This window comes from Neopsephotus bourkii, unplaced genomic scaffold (genome assembly GCF_033783945.1).
Source record: "Neopsephotus bourkii isolate Nb327-2 ecotype Australia unplaced genomic scaffold, CSIRO-AGI_Nbou_v1 NB_1328, whole genome shotgun sequence".
Lineage (NCBI taxonomy): Eukaryota > Metazoa > Chordata > Aves > Psittaciformes > Psittacidae > Neopsephotus > Neopsephotus bourkii.
In genome coordinates, this window is record NW_026901808.1 from 3214581 (window position 1) to 3232479 (window position 17899).

The following is a 17899-nucleotide window of genomic DNA, read 5'->3' on the forward strand; positions in this document are numbered from 1 at the left end:
GTGTCTTGTGATCACACAGGTGCTTTTCTTCTAGTGCAGATAATACTTAACTATGCACATCCAATATTCTTTTCCTTAGGTAAAAGAATATCCTGGAATAAAAATATTTCAAGCTAATGCATCACTTTATTTTGCCAATAGCGAGTCGTATACAAGTGCACTGAAGAAAAAGGTGAGTCAAGCAAATTCTTTAATGTCCATGTCTTGAAAATTCAAACTGGTTTCTGGAACATCTTTCAGCCTGTGGCCCCTGGTGATCAGTAAGATATGAGAAGGTGACCCTCCAGCCAACTGCACGTCATCTTAGAGAGCAACAATTTGATGGGAGGGAATAAACTAGTAAACTGTAACTTAATACTGCCTGCTTGTGAATGAAGAGTGCAGTGGTTGCAGAGCACAAACTGGTCAAACGCGTCTTTTTTTCTAGAGGAAAATAGTGTTTGCTAAACTGAAAACAAAATGTCTGGGAGTGAAAGCTTCCTTCTTGGGTGATAAACTTTATTGGAGTGTGTGAGCTGTGGAATATTGTGGGCATTTAGTGCCTCTCATGAGGAACAAATGACCTGCATACAGAGTATGCCTCGCCTGCTGCCTAAGTGATGTTTGACTGGGTGGGAATGGCAATAACAGCACTAGCTGAGTGCAGAACTGCCTGGCCTGGCACCTATACTAACTTCTGAACAATTTTTCTGTAGCTCCCATGGTGAGTCCTGTAAACCAGGTGGGTGGTACTTACCTTCACAAAGCAAGAGTGATTGATGGCCAGAAGCACTTCTCTCCCCTTTGCTCTCTTCACTCAAATCAGCCTTCCATTGAAACATGGCACTTTTTGATTTAAAGAAAAGAATGTGATACGTCTCTTTTTCGTCTTGTTAACACAGCACTTGCCAAGATTATTCCTTCTTACTTGATACCCTTCTCACCCCCACCAAGAGAGGCTGAACAATGGAGGCTTGTGTTTTAAATTCATGACAGTGATTAATTCAGGGCTAACTGATGCTGCAGTGTTATCCCAACAAGCTGAATCTCCTCTGATCATGCTTTCTTTTCATGACAGACTGGAGTGGACCCTTGTGCAATATTAGCAGCAAGGAAAAAAGCCCGGAAGAGGCATGCCAGGGAAATCAAGGCAGCAAATAAACTCAAAAAGAAAGCTGTACTGAAATTGGTCAAGTCTTCGGTAAATATTTACCTCTGCTTTATCAGCTACTATGCTGCTTCGTGCTGTTACTGTTCTTGTATAAACAAGGTGCAGAGTGCTGCTGAGGTAGGAAGGCTTCAGGAGCAAGCACTCTGCAGTGTGGACAGGCTGCTGAGGGAACAGCATGAGGATCAGGGGTTCATGGCAGGACCAGGTGATTGTGTTGAACCTTGATTACAGGCAGGTAGAATATAGGGGAGCCTTTCCATAAAGTCAGACTGACTCATCAGTGATGTCAGCAGAAACTGGCATGACCCAGCCTCTGTCCCTCCCCATACACTTGGAATAATCGTGCAGAAATAGGATATAATGAAATCAATTAAAATTAGCAGCCCCTGCCGTTGGCTCTGCTGATCCTGCCGTGGTTAAGTGAGGCAGGTACATTGAGAAGGGTTGTTTGGAACATGCTTGTACTGTTATGCATGTTTAAATTCACCCCAATGCTGGGAGCTTTATACCTTTTTTTTTTTTTTTTTTACTAAAAGCCTAACTTAAGAGCCCAGTAGCTGTTGCTTCTTTTGAATATATAGGCCTTGACAGGATCAGCAGGGTTAAGGCATGGAAATGGAGTGAGAACATATGAGCAGGTGTCAGTGCTTGAAGGAAATGGGTAATTCCCTCCTAAGATAACAGCTTTAAGCTATTTAAATGATTGTATAAAGGCTGGGCATAAGAGAATGAACCTTGATGTATGTGAGATACGGAAGTATGCATGCATGTACAGCCAGTGCCTGTCATGGTTAGGAGCTATACACCGTTTAAAGGCGGAAGCAACAGACAAGTATGGGGAGGAAGAGGATCTACGCTGAACAAGCATTGGCTGTCATTAAACATTATTTATCTTCTCTCTCAGACTAACGATGTGGAAGCAAATGTAAAACATGAGATAGCAAATGATGAGTTACCTGTAAATGGGAAATTTGCATCTGCAGATGCTAGCGTACAAGACACATCTCCTGATGAACATGAACATTTTGTGGAGCCCAAAGCAAACATCCACTCTTTAATTCTGGATTTTGCCCCGGTGAACTTTGTGGATTCAGTTGGAGCAAAAACACTAAAATCAGTAAGTAGGGCTTTTTTCCCCAGAAAAACCCAGAGAAAACTTGTGAGATACCTAATAGGGAACCTGTCAGCAGGAGACATAAATGCCAGCTCAAGTACAGTCCAGTATCTCACCTAATCATGGATTTAATTCTGTAGCTCTGTAAGTTCTAGCTGAATTCTGGGGAAGGTAAACTGTACAGCTTTCACAGTAATAGGCTTACATCTCCCAGAATGCCAGTGTGTACAATGATATACCTGTGTTTAACTTCAGTTTAACTCTGTTGCAGATTATAAAAGAATACAAAGAAGTTGGTGTCTGTGTCTGTATTGCCAGCTGCAATGGTGAGTTGGGGTTTTGTGAACTTTATGGGGGACAGTGTATTTCCTTTCTTTCCCTCTGGTCCCGAATTTTCTGCTGCCAGGTGCCTCAGTAGTATCAGCACATCACATAAGCAAAGGATTTGAGGAAAAGCAAGCCCATATGCATTAAAGCCTTCACTTTAGTGAAAGTAGAGCACAATTCTATCAGGACTAGATCCTGCTTCCATTTATTCCAGCTGGCAAATTGTAAATGCCACACCAAACTTTGTATCTTGAAATTGTTGTACGAATCTAATGAGGAGGAAAGCCTGCAATGTTCCAAGTTTCTGATAGTTAGAACTGTATCACCTTTGGCCAAGAACAGGCCTCTCTGTATGTATCTGTTTGGAGTAGAAGTAGCATGGGATCCACCTGGCTATTTTAAATGTTTTAAGTAATAACAAATCAGAGAACAAAGTGTTGTCTTCTTCCCAAGATACCACTGTCTTCCATCTTTGTACTTTATTTTACGCACTGATGCCATGTTTGGTTTCTGGTTTTAGGCGCTGTTATGAATGAGCTGACAAGACTGAATTTTTTTGATAACACTGTAACGAGAGAGTTGCTGTTTCACAGTATTCACGATGCTGTCCTGGCTTGCCAAGTGAAAGACAGGTCTGCTTCGCAAGCTGACTGACCTCTGCAGAATGGCATCGAGCAGGATGGAAGCCAGATTTATGCTGATGGAGACTCTTTCTGAATATTTAATTTGCACAAAAGGTTTAAAGAGAGCCTGAGGCCTTTTGTATCTACGGGTATAGAGTGGTGCTTATCTTCTGTAGGAAGAGTGGATAAGGAAGTGGAAGCCTTCATGCTCTTGATTTTATTCCTTCAATCAGGGTACAGCCTTCCAACAGCATACAAGCACCAAATTATGCAAGACAAGAAAATTCAGTGTGTTCTGCTAGAATCAGGATCTGACGGATACGCTGACATTCCGATTCCTGTTGAGAAAATGGGCGCTTTAACTCACAACAAGGTGGCATCTTGCAGGAAGTAAGTGTTCTGCAACTACAATGCACTGTCCCAGTGTCTTTAAAGAACTTTCTTAGCTGACTTTTAAAGCCTGATGTCAACAACTGCATACAACAGTTGTACAAAATCATACAACAGTCTGCCAGCTGGATTAATGAATTCACACTGGTGGCATTTAGTTGCTGCTCTTTTTAAACCTGGATGGTACAGTTGGTTTGGGTTTTTTAGGTATCTGATCTGTCTCACCTAAACTCTTCATTGCCTGAATGTTTTCACTCTAAGTGAGCTTCAAATAGAAATGTGTCATTGAATTACTACATTATCAATACAGTACTTTCACTGCCAAAACCCAGTTATGCTTTGTAGAAAAGACTACGCTTGATTTTGAGCTAAAATTAGTTTAGCTTCAAAGTTTGAAGACAAAAATGGTTGAAGGCAAGAGTGAAGCTTATTAAAATTACATTGAGAACTGACACCCAATGTGCAGTCTCTTAAGCTGGAATAAAAATGCAGACAAGGTCTAAAGTCTCAGTGGTCCTCCCCCCAGACAAGTACTTTTGTGTTGCCTGAGACATCTTCCTGCCAGCAGTGCTGCTTCTGCCTCAGCTTTTAAGTGCTTTGAGAAACAGATTTCAATTGAACTCAAAAATACTACGATTGGGGTTTTTAAAAGGAACAGTAGTGTGGGTTTTCTTCTGCTGTCTGCACAGCCCAGCTGCTGTGGTACTGCTTAACTTCAGGTATGAGATGAAAGCCATGGAAATGTAATTCAAGGAAAAGAAAGAAATCTTCAGTGCTTCTATTCCCTTAACAGCAATCACTGTGAATCTGAGCAAGGGTAGGAACCTCAAGGTGTTTCTCTCCAGGTTATTTCAACAGCACTGGGGAAGTGGAGCATCAGTGACATTTCCTTTAGCACCCCCAAATCAAAGGTCCTGTGCATAAGGGAATTCAAATGACTTCCCCTCGTCTGAATGCAGATCTTAATACTTTCATTTTGCTTCAAGCTCTCTTGCGATTAGGGCTTGCTTCAGGTAAACCAGGTTTCCCAGGAACTGGGGGCAGTCAGGGAAGATGTTTTATTTCCTCAGACTCCCTGCCAATAGGGATAGGAAGCTTTCTGCATCAGAAATTACTGCTTAGCTGGAGTTCAAAGGAGGAATTCAATGCATGTTAACACATCAGGTGTGCTTATTTAAACAACTTTTGGTACATTTTATAATGTTAACTAGTTTAACAAGCCTTTGTACCTACATACAGTATATTTTTCTACTTTCAGCTTGTTGCAGCTTCAGTTTTTAACTATGTAGTCTCTTTATGTCAAAATTGTGTCAACTTGCAAAATAAAGTGATTATGACTTGCCAGAATATTCTTCTTTGTCTTGGGAAGACTGTCTGTGGGACAAGCCAAGGTCCCTGGAGGTGTGTGTCTGGCTCAGGTTCCTGCTCCTCGCCTTCTTTGCTCCCCCACCCCAGGAAGCCATATCCATGCCAGACCTTACAGTGGTACAAGGTACAACTGATGCTGCATTTCCCACCCTCATAACAGGAGCAGCTCTTCCTGGGAATTGCTGAGATGCTGGACTGGAAACCTTTGCTCGGAAGTCCTAGATCCCAGGCTGGGTGGTGCTGGAACTCTGCAACCTGTTTCTGGGTACTGCCTCCTCCTGTGCTTTGCTGCCACCAGCTGAAGCACTGCTTCCCCCTTGCCAGCCAGTTATCTACTGCAGAGTGAACTGACTTCCTCTTTCGCATACTGATTAACAGACTGCTATCTAAATCTTACCTGAGGCTTGTCAGCACATCCTGTAACCTCTGAACAGGGTTCATCTTCTTCCCTCCAGTTTGTCTGCATTGACTGGCTGTGGTGATGCATGCCCCCCACTCTGCCCAGGGCAGCTCTGCCATCTCAGGAATCCTTGTCAGGCCTTGGCCTTTCTTACATTACTTGGGCAGTGAAGTGTCCCTTGGCTGCACCAGGCACTTTTGCATGGTTAAGGAGGGAACAGTACTGACCAGAGCAGGGACTCCTGCTGCCTGGCTAAGGAATAATCAATCCATCAGTTATCCCTCAAAAGCCTTGGAAGATTCCTCACCTTGCTTGTAGCCAGACTAGAATGGTACACTGTTACTGGAACTAGTAATTACCGACTCGGGTTGTGGGCAGGATGGAAATTTACTGATGATTAAAGCCAATCATCTTGTGACCCAATAAAGAGTTGTCTTAAGTGAGGCCATTTGAGCTCTCCTGGACCACAGCAGGCTGTGACCAGCATCTCCCTGAGTGGGATGTCTCAGAGCTCGCGAACTCAAGTTTGTGAAGTTCAGAGAACTGTCACCAAGAGCTGCAGAAGTAAAAAGTAACACTGAATTTCAAGTACTGCTCTTGGTAAAGAGAGGTGCCCTCTGCTGCTTTCTGAACCAGTCAGAAACTTCCTGAAACACCACTCCTGCTCAGGCTGGACAAGAAAAAGTCTGTCTCATCAATGAACCTGCATTCCACCCCAGACTGTTCTTACCAAAAACTTTATCAACTTGAATCCTTTTAAGAGCAGGAACCAAATAAAGGAATCTTCGCTTAGAACTAAGAAATTACGCTTCTTCCTCCTCCTTGACCCACCTACTATTTTGTAATAGGGAAACTCAGTAAAAGGGATGAAGAAAACCGCTGAATTAAAAAAACAAACAAGTTATGATGGTACCAGCACATAGAATCATAGAATAGTTAGGGTTGGAAAGGACCTTAAGATCATCAAGTTCCAAACCCCCCTGCCATGGGCAGGGGCACCTCGCTCTAAACCATATCACTCAAGGCCTCATCCAACCTGGCCTTGAACACTGCCAGGGATGGAGCATTCACAACCTCCCTGGGCAACCTATTCCAGTGCCTCACCACCCTAACAGGAAAGGATTTCCTCCTTATTTCCAATCTAAACTTCCCCTGTTTAAATTTTAACCCATTACCCTTTGTCCTGTCACTACAGTCCCTAATGAAGAGTCCATCCCCTATAGGGATGGCCCTATAGGCCCCTTCAGATACTGGAAGGCTGCTATGAGGTCTCCACACAGCCTTCTCTTCTCCAGGCTGAACAGCCCCAACTTTCTCAGCCTATCTTCATGTGGGAGGTGCTCCAGTCCCCCGATCATCCTCGTGGCCCTCCTTTGGACTTGTTCCAACAGATCCATGTCCTTTTTATGTTGAGGACACCAGAACTGCACACAATACTCCAGGTGAGGTCTCAGGAGAGCAGAGTAGAGGGGCAGGATCACCTCCTTCGACCTGCTGGTCACCCTCCTTTTGATGCAGCCCAGGATACGGTTGGCTTTCTGGGCTGCAAACGCACACTGAAGCCGGCTCATGTTCAGTTTCTCATCAACCAACACCCCGAAGTCCTTCTCCGCAGGGCTGCTCTGAATCTCTTCTTTGCCCACCCTGTAGCTGTGCCTGGGATTGCTCCAACCCAGGTGTAGGACCTTGCAGTTGTCATGGTTAAACTTCATGAGGTTGGCATCAGCCCACCTCACAAGCCTGTCAGGGTCCCTCTGGATGGCATTCCTTCCCTCCAGCGTATCAACCGAACCACACAGCTTGGTGTCATCGGCAAACTTGCTGAGGGCGCACTCAATCCCACTGTCCATGTCACCAACAAAGATGTTGAACAAGACCAGTCCCACCACTGATCCCTGAGGGACACCACTCGTTACTGGTCTCCACCTGGACATTGAGCCATTGACCACAACTCTTTGTGTGCAGCCATCCAGCCAGTTCTTTATCCACCGAGTGGTCCATTCATCAAACTGATGTCTCTCTAATTTAGAGACAAGAATGTCGTGTGGGACAGCGTCAAACACATTGCACAAGTCCAGGTAGATGACATCAACTGCTCTACCCCTGTCCATCAGTTCTGTAACCCCATCATGAAAGGCCACCAAATTGGTCAGGCAGGATTTCCCCTTAGTGAAGCCATACTGGCTGTCACCAAGCACCTTGCTGTTTTTCATGTGCCTTAGCATGCCTTCCAGGAGAATCTGCTCCAAGATTTTGCCAGGCACAGAGGTGAGACTGACTGGTCTGTAATTCCCCGGGTCATCCATTTTCCCCTTACTGAAAATGGAGGTTGTATTTCCCTTTTTCCAGTCGTTGGGAACTTCACCTGACTGCCATGATTTTTCAAATGTGATGGACAGCAGTTTAGCAACTTCATTTGCCAGCTCCTTCAGGACCCGCAGATGGATTTCATCAGGACCCAAGGACTTGTGCACATCCACCCAGGAGAGAAAAAAATATCCCTTCACATCTTCCCTAAGCTGGGTTATGACTCAGACCATGAGGCACTGCATGTCCCTTCTCCTCAGCTCTTTTCCCGTGGTAGTTCGCAAGTTTCCTTGGGACATCCTTATACCTAAATGCAAAGCATTGCACCCATGTTTCTGAGCACATCCAGAAACCCTGCAGCCACTTGGGGATCTTTCAGCACCTCCACAGCTTGGATGGTCAGTTTTGGGGTATAAATCGTAAACTGTGGATTTCTAACATTGCCCAGGTGCCCAATTTAAAAATACTTCACTATCTTAGACCATGTCACTGGAATCTCCCTGAGCTGTTTTCCTACAGCATCAATTCTCCCCTAGCGTAAGACACGCTCACAGTGGATTCACAGCTACCATTTTACCATTTATTTCCAGCTTCCAAGAACAAGACAGAGATTCCTACACTTGGATTTGGGTTCCCCAGAAAGTTTAACTATAAGAACAGGAAAGACATTCCAAAGGATTAGTTGTAGGTCATGTAGCGGGGGGTAGCGCTGAACTTCGCGTAGGATTTAATGACTTTGTTCACTGCCTCCAAGAAGTCTTTCTCTGTGGCAATTTTCCGGCGGGCTCGGATAGCAAACATGCCTGCCTCTGTGCAGACACTGCGGATCTCCGCACCTGCGAAGACAGGGATAAACCAATCCAACACTGACCACAGTGAAGGTGAAGCCCAAACTTGTTTATAAAACATTAATCATCTTACCTGTGCTGTTGGGACACAGCCGAGCCAACAGCTCAAACCTGATGTCTCTCTCAACACTCATCGAACGAGCATGTATCTTGAATATGTGAGTACGCCCCTGGAAGAAGAGTGAGGAGAAGGGTTCATGGCTTGAAAGAGACAGCTGCAGCTGTCCACATGCAGAGCAAAGGCAGACAGAGAATAGATCTTTCCAGTTGCTGCCCAGGCTTCCCATGTTTGCACATGTTTAACTGTCCATAAGTAATGTAAGTACTTTACTTACAGATAAGTAACATTAAGAAAGTAACTTTGGAAAGAGCTTTAGTGGTAGAAGTACCTCACGAAATCTCTTTCAAAAGAGCCAAACAAAACACAATCCAGCTTAAGAACTGAATCATGAATCTGGCTAAAGGATTCCTTATCTGTTCAGACAAGAATACGCAGTGATTACAGCTATTCACCAAGGCTTCTCTGCCAGAGAAGGAAGCTGCAGTGAAAAAACCTTTTTGGCGCATCTTTAATCCCCCCAGTTTCCATGTAGTTTCACTTAAGTGAAGAGTGTACCAGACTACACATAGTTGTGAGAGGAAGCACTCTCACCTCAAGATCAGGCAAACTGAACTCGATCTTCCTATCCAACCTGCCAGGCCTCATCAGTGCCGGGTCCAGAGTATCGGGTCTGTTTGTAGCCATCAGCACCTTGATGTTGCCTCGTGGGTCAAAACCATCCAGTTGGTTGATCAGCTCCAGCATAGTACGTTGCACTTCATTGTCCCCACCAGCCCCATCATCAAAACGAGCACCTGGAGAGAGAAGACACACGCGTTTCACACAAAAGAGGGACCCCCTCAGTGCCTGCATGAGGTGTCACAGCTCCTGCATAGAAGACACCAGCAAAACCATTTTAAATTACGTACAGATCTTTGTGGCAAGTTTAAAAAGGTGTGAGGGGTTATTTGAAAATGTATTTCAAACAAAGAGTGAGTGCTGTTACCCATCAGTTATAATAAGCACTGTATACTTATCCCTGGTATGAAAGGGCCCACCTCCCTGCCTAATCACTGGCCAAGCTGCTGAAATGTACAAAGGTAGCTCGTTTCTGCATTTGTTTTGCCCTCCCTCAAGTAAAATCTTCTTCTCCTTCTCTGTGTGGAAACTGTTCTACTCTCAAAGTACTTCCTTTGAGTGAAAAAAATAACTCATTTTCAGGCAGTATAAAGATGTGGTAGGTAGTCTGGAAGCTGAAGGGGGTTTAGGTTAACAACACTTTGTGCAGAGGTTCTTCACTGAAGTTCAAATACTCTGGGTGTTCCAAACATGCAAACTGACTTCTCATCTGGGCTATATAAAGCACCTCTTGACAGCCTCCTGCACGTGGGGGGTGCTGGTAATAGCTTTTCTGAACAGGTATTTACAAGCACATTTCTTGCACTGATACGGAATTACAACATGTAAAGAAAACTTGAAAGGTCTCCAATGAGCTTAAAGCCATAGGTATTACCAACATACCTCCAATGGCATCAATTTCATCAAAGAATATAAGACAAGCTTTTTTAGTTCTGGCCATTTCAAAGAGTTCACGAACCATTCGTGCTCCCTGAAGGAAAAAAACAGCAAGATTTTGTTAAGATTCAAGGCACTCCAAAAGAAAACTACAAAAATTAAACTTTTCATGCTTACAACACTTCTAAGGTTCCGATCATAAAAGTCCTCTATCTGTATACATATATAAGGGAACATTCTAAATCTTACAGCAATTTATAAAGGGGAGACAAGTTACTACTCTTAAATTTAGGTGAAGTCATTTACCACAGGCCCAAATGATAAATCAGTGGCAGACTTGGGAACAGAATCCTAATCCTGGAGTCCTGAACTGCAGATTTAACTCTGCACCCACAGAATCCATTTCGTCAATGACAGTGTACTTCAGGTCCTATCACTGCCTGCCTGACCTGCAGCCATGTGTCTGACAGCTACTCCCCTAGTTGTATCTCCAGCATGCAAGTACATTGTACCCACTGTGGTGTCTGGTCCTCATCACTGGAAACCTGCAAACCTCTGCACACTCCATTAAGTATTTGCTCTTACCTCTCCCACATATTTCTGCACCAGTTCAGATCCAATGACTCTGATGAAGCAGGCATCAGTCCTGTTAGCGACAGCACGGGCACAAAGTGTTTTGCCCGTACCAGGTGGCCCAAACAAAAGTACTCCTTTGGGAGGCTCAATTCCAAGGTTAACAAACCTTTCAGGCTGTAATGGTGGGAAACAGATGGCAAGGTTATGTGCAACTTAAAGACTGCATCAAAATGTATATACAAGTTAAGAAAATCATCAACAAACAGCAATATATACCAGGCTGGGCTGGACTTCACTTGGTAAAATGAGACTTCCTCTCACTTGAGGCATTTATGTTCAGCTAGGTTATCTTGTTTTCTCAAATGCTACCATATGTGCAGAATACTTTCAAAACAACAGAAGTTTCAACCTGGAGGTTACTTACGTGCAGCAGAGGGGTTTCAACCACCTCTCTCAGCTTTTCAATCTGCTCTTTGCAACCTCCAACATCACTGTAAGTGACATCTGGCTTTTCTTCCACCTACACAATAACAAGGTGAGCAAGCAGTTAATAGCCTGATGCTGTGTTATCCAGCCCAGAATAAAATCCAGCCAAATTAATCAAAATTACAAGACAAAACAATATCACAATAAGTAAAGGCAGTTCTCACTTGCATCATGGTGACAGTAGGATCAATCTTTGGTGGCAAGGGGATATGGATTTGATACTTGTTTCTGTCCACCCTGGTAAGAAAGCATAAAGACTATTATTTTAACACTGGTTAATTAAACTGTCATGAAGAAACAACTCTGTAAGTTAGAAGCCAAATTCTGTTTTCTCTGGCATCACAACAGCCCAGCCCTGAAAGCTAACAGTCAGGTGGGCCAGAAACCAGAATTCTTCTGCAGAGAAGTTTAAAAGTTCCAAAAAAATTAATTCCAAAGTATTCTGAAAAATGAACTTCAAAATATCCCACAGAGCAAACTGGTAAAATATTGATTGTAAAAGTAAGAGGCTTCACCTCCTTAGCAAATATTTCCTGTGGCTGCCCTGTGTGTAACCGTGAAGACTGCCAAAGAGGAAGCCAGCTACACAGGCTCCCTGAATGTGGGACTACTGGGGCCCAAACTGAACGGTTTCGATCCATGATGCATGGCTTTCGCCAGAATGACATCAAAATCCAAAGATTCCAGCACAGCATACATGTGACTTACTGTCTTCCAACAGAAAGACATTAGTGCTATCATTACAACAACCGCAAAAACATAATAGTTGACAGGTCAAAGTAATAGATCAGATGAGCAAGCTTGAGTCTCCAGGTAAACTTGCAAGAATATAAAGATTTTGCTCACCCAACTCTCATGCCTTCTTCTATGTCAGTAGGTGCCACCTGGTCACTGAGATCCACCACGAATTTGGCGAACTGCTTGACATTGATAATGTACTTAGGGTCCTCAGAGTCTGCATTGATTATCTTTGTACACCTAATACAGAACACTCAGTTAACACCACCAGGCACACTAACTGGCTTGTCATTTGTATAAACATCAAGGTAAGAGAGTTGTGTTTTTCAAAGACACCAAAACAGCTATTGTACTTGTCATTCTCTTAGCACAGCACCATACAATAATTACAGGAAGAAGTATGAAGTATGTAACATGTCATCAAGTACAACACAGTTCTTTTTTGATACAATGGTAAAAAGCACTTTCAATATGCACAACACGTGAACCTAATTTTTTAAGTAGCCTATGCATAAGCTGTAACTCATGTTTTTAACACTATAGAGCTCCACTGCAAAGAAGGAGAATGCACCCACCTCGCAACTTGCAATGGTTGCTCACTTTGGAGAGTTTGCTTGTCTGCTGCCAGATCCCAAAGAGCAGGAGGAGCCAGGCCGGTGTCAGATTCCTTGATTCCTATGTACAACACAGGTTGAAAAGGAAGCACCTAACAGATATGCCAGCAATTCTTCCCACACCAAGAACCACAGACATAAGCCTGCAGGAAGCTTTTTGAGACCTCCAAACACACACACACACACACATCTTTGATGGACTTCCTAAAGAAAGGAGGCCCATGTGACTGTGCCACCTAAACACATAGATACCAATCCAGGCATCCTCTAATACAGCTGTGCAGCACAGGGACCATTACAACCAAGCTGGACAGAGGTATTAAAGTATGCTTCTGAAAGGTGCAGAAAAGGAGTGAAACTTTGCAAGTGCTTTCACTGACGGAAAGTTTTAGCACAAGACAGCAGAAGCTAAGGGATTCACACAGATTAAAAACCTCATAAACCTTCCAAAACATGGGCAGAAAAAGTACCATCTCCATGATGTATTTATTTAAACCACCTGATTTTAAATGATAGCTGCTCTGATACTCATTTCTTCCCTACAGAAGGACTGGAACCAATGCTTAATGATAATATGTTAATATGTTGAGTTACTGCAGTTTATGGAAATTCACTCACTATTCAAACACAGCTTGACACAAATCACAACAAATTATCTGGTGGCAGATAGGGGCATTTGTTTCATGTCATGTAATATATAAGAATTACAGTTTTGAATTAAAAGGTGTTACAATACAGAATCACATAACTGTATGTACAGATTAGCCCTGCCCAATCCAAAAGACCATCACCTACAAAGCAAAAATCTCATGTTACTAAATAGAGAAAAGCAACAATAATAAACCAATGCAGAAGTTGTTTAAGAGCAGCTTCTTCAACCACCAATTTTGGTATACAGAATCATGAGAACAGTTTGGGTTGGGAGGGACCCCCAAAAGTCATCTAGTCCAACCCCCCTGCAATAAGCAGGGACATCTTCATCTAGATCAGGTTGCCCAGAACTACATCCGGCCTGGTCTTAAATATCTCCAGGTTCATCCACCACCTCTGGCAACATGTGCCAGGATTTTACCACCCTCATTGCAAAGAGTTCTTCCTTGCATCCAGCCTGAATCTCCCCTCTTTTATTTTAAAACCATCACCCCTTGTCCTCGTGCAACAGGACCTGCTGAAGCCTCTCCCCGCCTTTCTTATGCAGTTCTTCTATTCCAAGTTATCTTAAGAAAGAAAGATACCAGTGAGTTCATTGATTTTCTTGAGCAGTTGTTGAATATCATCTTCTACTTGCTTGATCTGCCTTGAGTACGTGCTCTGGCCCTGGAAAAGAAATACCACATAGATTTCATAACTCAAATTAGTTCATGTTTAGGAAAAAATTACAATAGCTGTTCAGAGTCAAGATGTTCAATAGACTGTCTTGGTGTAACACCAACTACTCATCACAGCCAAAAAAACAAGTACTGAGTTCCAGTAACAATATTGCTGTTTGCAAGACCACAGTGCAGGTACACAGCACTTATTGTGCAAGTGGAAATTTTTCCGTTTTGTAGACTACAAGGATTTGTTTTTCTTTTAAACCTGTTCAGCCTTATTTTTCAAACTATTGCTTTTCCTAAAGCTTAAAACAGATTTAGTAAAAATTATATGGAGACAGAATTCTGTATACGTTATCAGAAAATCATCTGTACTAGTGCTTCAACTACCTTACCCAACCTTTCCATCATCCACCAAAGACAGCAGAAAGATCATGGGGCTAATCATAAGCTCAATACTTGCATGTGATAAAATGCTTTACTATCTTGCCTTGCCTAGTGTGGGCAGATCAGGATCTCCGTTATGAGATCTTCATATCAACATGGTAACCAAAAAGAAGCCTTGGGAGGCATATTCCAGAGCTTTGTAAAGGAGTCTCAGTGTCAAGAATATTCAAACTTTTGGCAAACGTATCCTAAGCCGCAAGTTTCATTTGTCAAGAATTCTTTCACAGGCCCACTGTACCTTCTGATAGAGGGAAGATTTGCATTTTAAGCCTTGTTGTCCTTAAACTCCTCCCAAGCTCATAAAATCACAGAACGGTTTGGGTTGGAAAGGACCTTAACACCATTTAGTTCCAACCCCCTGCCATGGGCAGGGACACCTCACACTAAACCATGTCACACCCCAAGGCTCTGTCCAGCCTGGCTTCGAACACTGCCAGGGATGAAGCATTCACAACTTCCCTGGGCAACCCATTCCAGTGCCTCACCACCCTCACAGGGGAGAACTTCTTCCTATACCTAACCTGAACTTCCCCTGTTTAAGTTCAAACCCATTACCCCTTGTCCTGTCACTACAGGTTAGTGAAGAAGCCCTAGGAAACCCCCAGCTGTAGCACAACCTACTAACAGATTTACTAACTACTCGGTACACATCCCTCCACTCTTGCATTCAATTCCCAACAGGGTATGCTTTTTACTTTAACATTGTAGTAAATGCATGCTACTCACATATGTTTTCAGCAAGGCAATATCTCCTTCATCCAGAGCTGAAACAAAACAGGAAACATTTAGCTTACACTTTTAAAAACAAAACCAGTGGTATCAGTTCTGCTTCTAGAAGATCAAAACATGTATTTAAAGGGGTTCTTTTGAGTTTCTAGTTTTTCATTGAACAAAAGTAGGACAAAGAAATATCAGACAGTATAGAAAAACAAAACAGGGTCTCCAGCTAGTCTTCAGGCCAAAAATCCACACCACCCAGAGCTCACAGCAAGCACACCACTTAAACTTTGCCTCACTCAGGGTAGCTGACTGACCTATGACTGTACAGAGAAGAAACTGAAGATATCAAGACTTCATCTTTTCAACTTCTTGTTTCTTAATGTTTAAGCAAACACCAATGAAGAAATGTCACCACTTTCCACCAGTGATATCTTCCAAAATGCCCAGTGTGAGCAGTGAACAGCAACCAAACCTAAGATCTAATTTAATCTTGCAAAGCTGCTCTCGGTAGCAAAACACTACTATAAATCACTAAAGCAGCCTGGAATCAATAACTATGACAATGCTGAGTTTTAATATTGTGAAATGGAAAACATGGGAACGTCATACAAGACAAGATAGAGAGTCTGGTCCAACAAACATCCCTTCTCCAACAGGAGCATCTACGAATGTGGCAAATACAGAGTGAGCCCCCGGGCCCAGGTCACACGTTCTTATAAAAAGCCCTTTAAAAATATTCCCTATGTCAGTATTTCTATCAGTTTTTTTAATCCCTGTAAACTTTCAGCAGCTTCCACAGACTACTCAGGAAGGAATGCCCCCGTTTAACTCAGCATTGTGCTTCCTTTTACTTTACTTAAACTTGGAATCTAAAAGTTGTACTGGAGCCTCAGAGTTCCCACACCGGAGCAAGCAGCATCACTTAGAATCATAGAATCACAGAATAGTTAGGGTTGGAAAGGACCTTAAGATCATCAAGTTCCAACCCCCCCTGCCATGGGCAGGGACACCTCTCACTGGCTGAACATGTAAGCACAGTCCCACACGACTGCTCCAGCAGACCGTCTCAATTAACTATGAAAAACACAACTTGCTATTATTGTCAACCCCTATTTGCTCATCATTTGACAGACCTTTAACACTCCCTCTCCCTTTCCCCAAAAGCTATCCCTTTTCCCAGCTGTATTACAGTCTTCCCCTTAAGTATCCCTGGGCCTCAGTTTTCTCTCTTTTCTAATTCCACTCTATGTTTTTATGCTAGAGGGAGCCCAAACCACACAGTATTGCATATCTGGGTGCAGTACATATTATACTGTATTTTCAGAGCACTTTTGTGCATGTGTGTTGTTATTTCCTTCCTGGTTATTTGTACTACCCCACTGATGTTTTCGTATCTACTAAACACTAGGTTGTTATAATTTGGAAGTGGTGATACTTGAGTGGTAACAGTTCAAAGTCGGTAACTGATCATGTACGGTATTGCTGTTGCTTCCTGATGCATTATTTAATGCTTACTAACATGAAATAAAAAGGCAAATGAAATTCAAACTGGCAATGTTCACACTATGCTGGTACCACCAGAAAAATTTGGCACCTCCTTCTCACCAGCTTTCACTGACTTACTTATGAAAAGGGCAACACAGGGTTTGGTAGCTCAGCAGGACTTCACCAATTAACAAAAGGAAATTATCACAGTATCAGTAAAACACTTTGGGTTGGAAGGGACCTTAAAGCTCATCCAGTTTCAATCCCCTGCCATGAGCAGTGGCACCTTCTACTAGAGCAGGTTGCTCAAAGGCCAGGGATGGGGCAGCCACAGCTTCTCTGGGCAACCTGTGCCAGCACTGCAGCACCCTCATAGTGAAGAACTTCTTAATGTCTAATCTAAATCTACCCTCTTTCAGTTTAAAGTCAATGTCCCTTATCCTGTCATTACATGCCCTTATAAAACATCCCTTTCCAGATTCCTTGCAGACCTCACCATGTATTGCAAGACTGCTATAAATTCTGCCCCAAGCCTTCTCCAGGCTGAACAATCCCAGCTCCCTCAACCTGTCTCCATAGCAGAGGTGCTCCAGCCCTATGGTTATCTTTGTGGCCCTCCTCTGGATCCGCTTCAACAAGTCCATGTTTTTCCCATGCTGGGGGTCCCAAAGCTGCACACAATACTCCAGGTGAGGTCTCACGAGAGCAGAGTAGAGGTGCAGAATCACCTCCCCTGACCTGCTGGCCATACTCCTATTGATGCTGCCCAGGATACGGTCGGTATCTGGGATGCGAGCACACGCTGCCGACTCACACCGAGCTTCTCGTCGACCAACACCCCCAAGTCCTTCTCCTCAGCCTGTATTTGCGCTTGGGCCTGCCCAGGCAATGTAATCACCACAAACGTTTGCAACCTTGCTCTCTCCACGCACCGATCAGTGCCTTACCAGCAGCAGCCTGCGCGGACCTGATACCCCTCAGTTTTCCCGCAGAATCTCGGATTCACAGGCTGATATTTATGTTTAACACATCGCAACCTCCCCGCTCTCAGCCACACCGCCTCGCCAGGGCCGCAGACTCGGCACCGGCCGAGCCCGCCCTCAAGGCCGGGGGTCCACTCAGGAGGCGGCAAGGCGGGGACCCCGCCCGCATCGCTTCTTACCGCGGATGGGCTTATCCTCCTTCTCCTCTTCCTTGGTCTTCCTCTGATCGGCTCCCAGGTAGTCCGGCATCGCTGCGGCTCCTGCTCTCCGGCCCTGCCCCGGATGCGTTACGCAGCACACCCTGGGCTTCCGGCTGGGCCCAGCTAGGCCGCGCCGCGGGGACACCAAAGGAGGGTGCACCGGCCCGGGCGCGCCGCGGGACCCGCGCCACCGGAATCTCCTTCCCCCCGGGCACCGCTCCCGCAGCTAGAGAGTTCCGCCTGCTACAGCCTCTG

The 17899-nt window shown here is 44.1% G+C and overlaps 2 protein-coding genes across 3 annotated transcripts in view; one reads left to right on the top strand and one right to left on the bottom strand.

Moving 5' to 3' along the window:
- The window catches only part of SLC26A5 (solute carrier family 26 member 5), a 36464-nt gene extending 32339 nt beyond the window's left edge, over positions 1–4125 (top strand). For both annotated transcript variants that reach the window (XM_061366290.1, XM_061366291.1), the window contains exons 15-19: positions 80–172; positions 1058–1180; positions 2055–2267; positions 2536–2590; positions 3112–4125. In XM_061366290.1, the coding sequence (XP_061222274.1) occupies positions 80–172; positions 1058–1180; positions 2055–2267; positions 2536–2590; positions 3112–3245 (618 nt within the window). In that variant the 3' untranslated portion in view covers positions 3246–4125. The remainder of the gene's footprint in view (positions 1–79; positions 173–1057; positions 1181–2054; positions 2268–2535; positions 2591–3111) is intronic.
- Positions 4126–8245: 4120 nt separating this feature from the next.
- PSMC2 (proteasome 26S subunit, ATPase 2) lies at positions 8246–17896 on the bottom strand. The gene is made up of 12 exons (XM_061366297.1): positions 17624–17896; positions 14983–15020; positions 13732–13813; positions 12458–12557; positions 11991–12122; positions 11309–11381; positions 11083–11178; positions 10668–10832; positions 10089–10176; positions 9180–9382; positions 8601–8697; positions 8246–8515 (listed from the first exon to the last, which is right to left on the bottom strand). Exons 1-12 carry the CDS (start codon positions 17691–17693, stop codon positions 8358–8360), a joined length of 1302 nt encoding a protein of 433 aa, XP_061222281.1. The 5' UTR covers positions 17694–17896; the 3' UTR covers positions 8246–8357.
- Between the last annotated feature and the right edge of the window lie 3 nt (positions 17897–17899).

Bases quoted from the DNA above. Each gene is read 5' to 3' on its own strand.
- PSMC2 (XM_061366297.1), bottom strand. From the start codon at position 17,693: ATGCCGGACTACCTGGGAGCCGATCAGAGGAAGACCAAGGAAGAGGAG. The intron at 12,123-12,457 runs GTGGGTGCATTC...GTTCTGTATTAG, and splicing joins CAACCATTGCAAGTTGCGAG to GTGTACAAAGATAATCAATG. The intron at 10,833-11,082 runs GTAAGTAACCTC...CCACCATTACAG, and splicing joins TTGAAACCCCTCTGCTGCAC to CCTGAAAGGTTTGTTAACCT.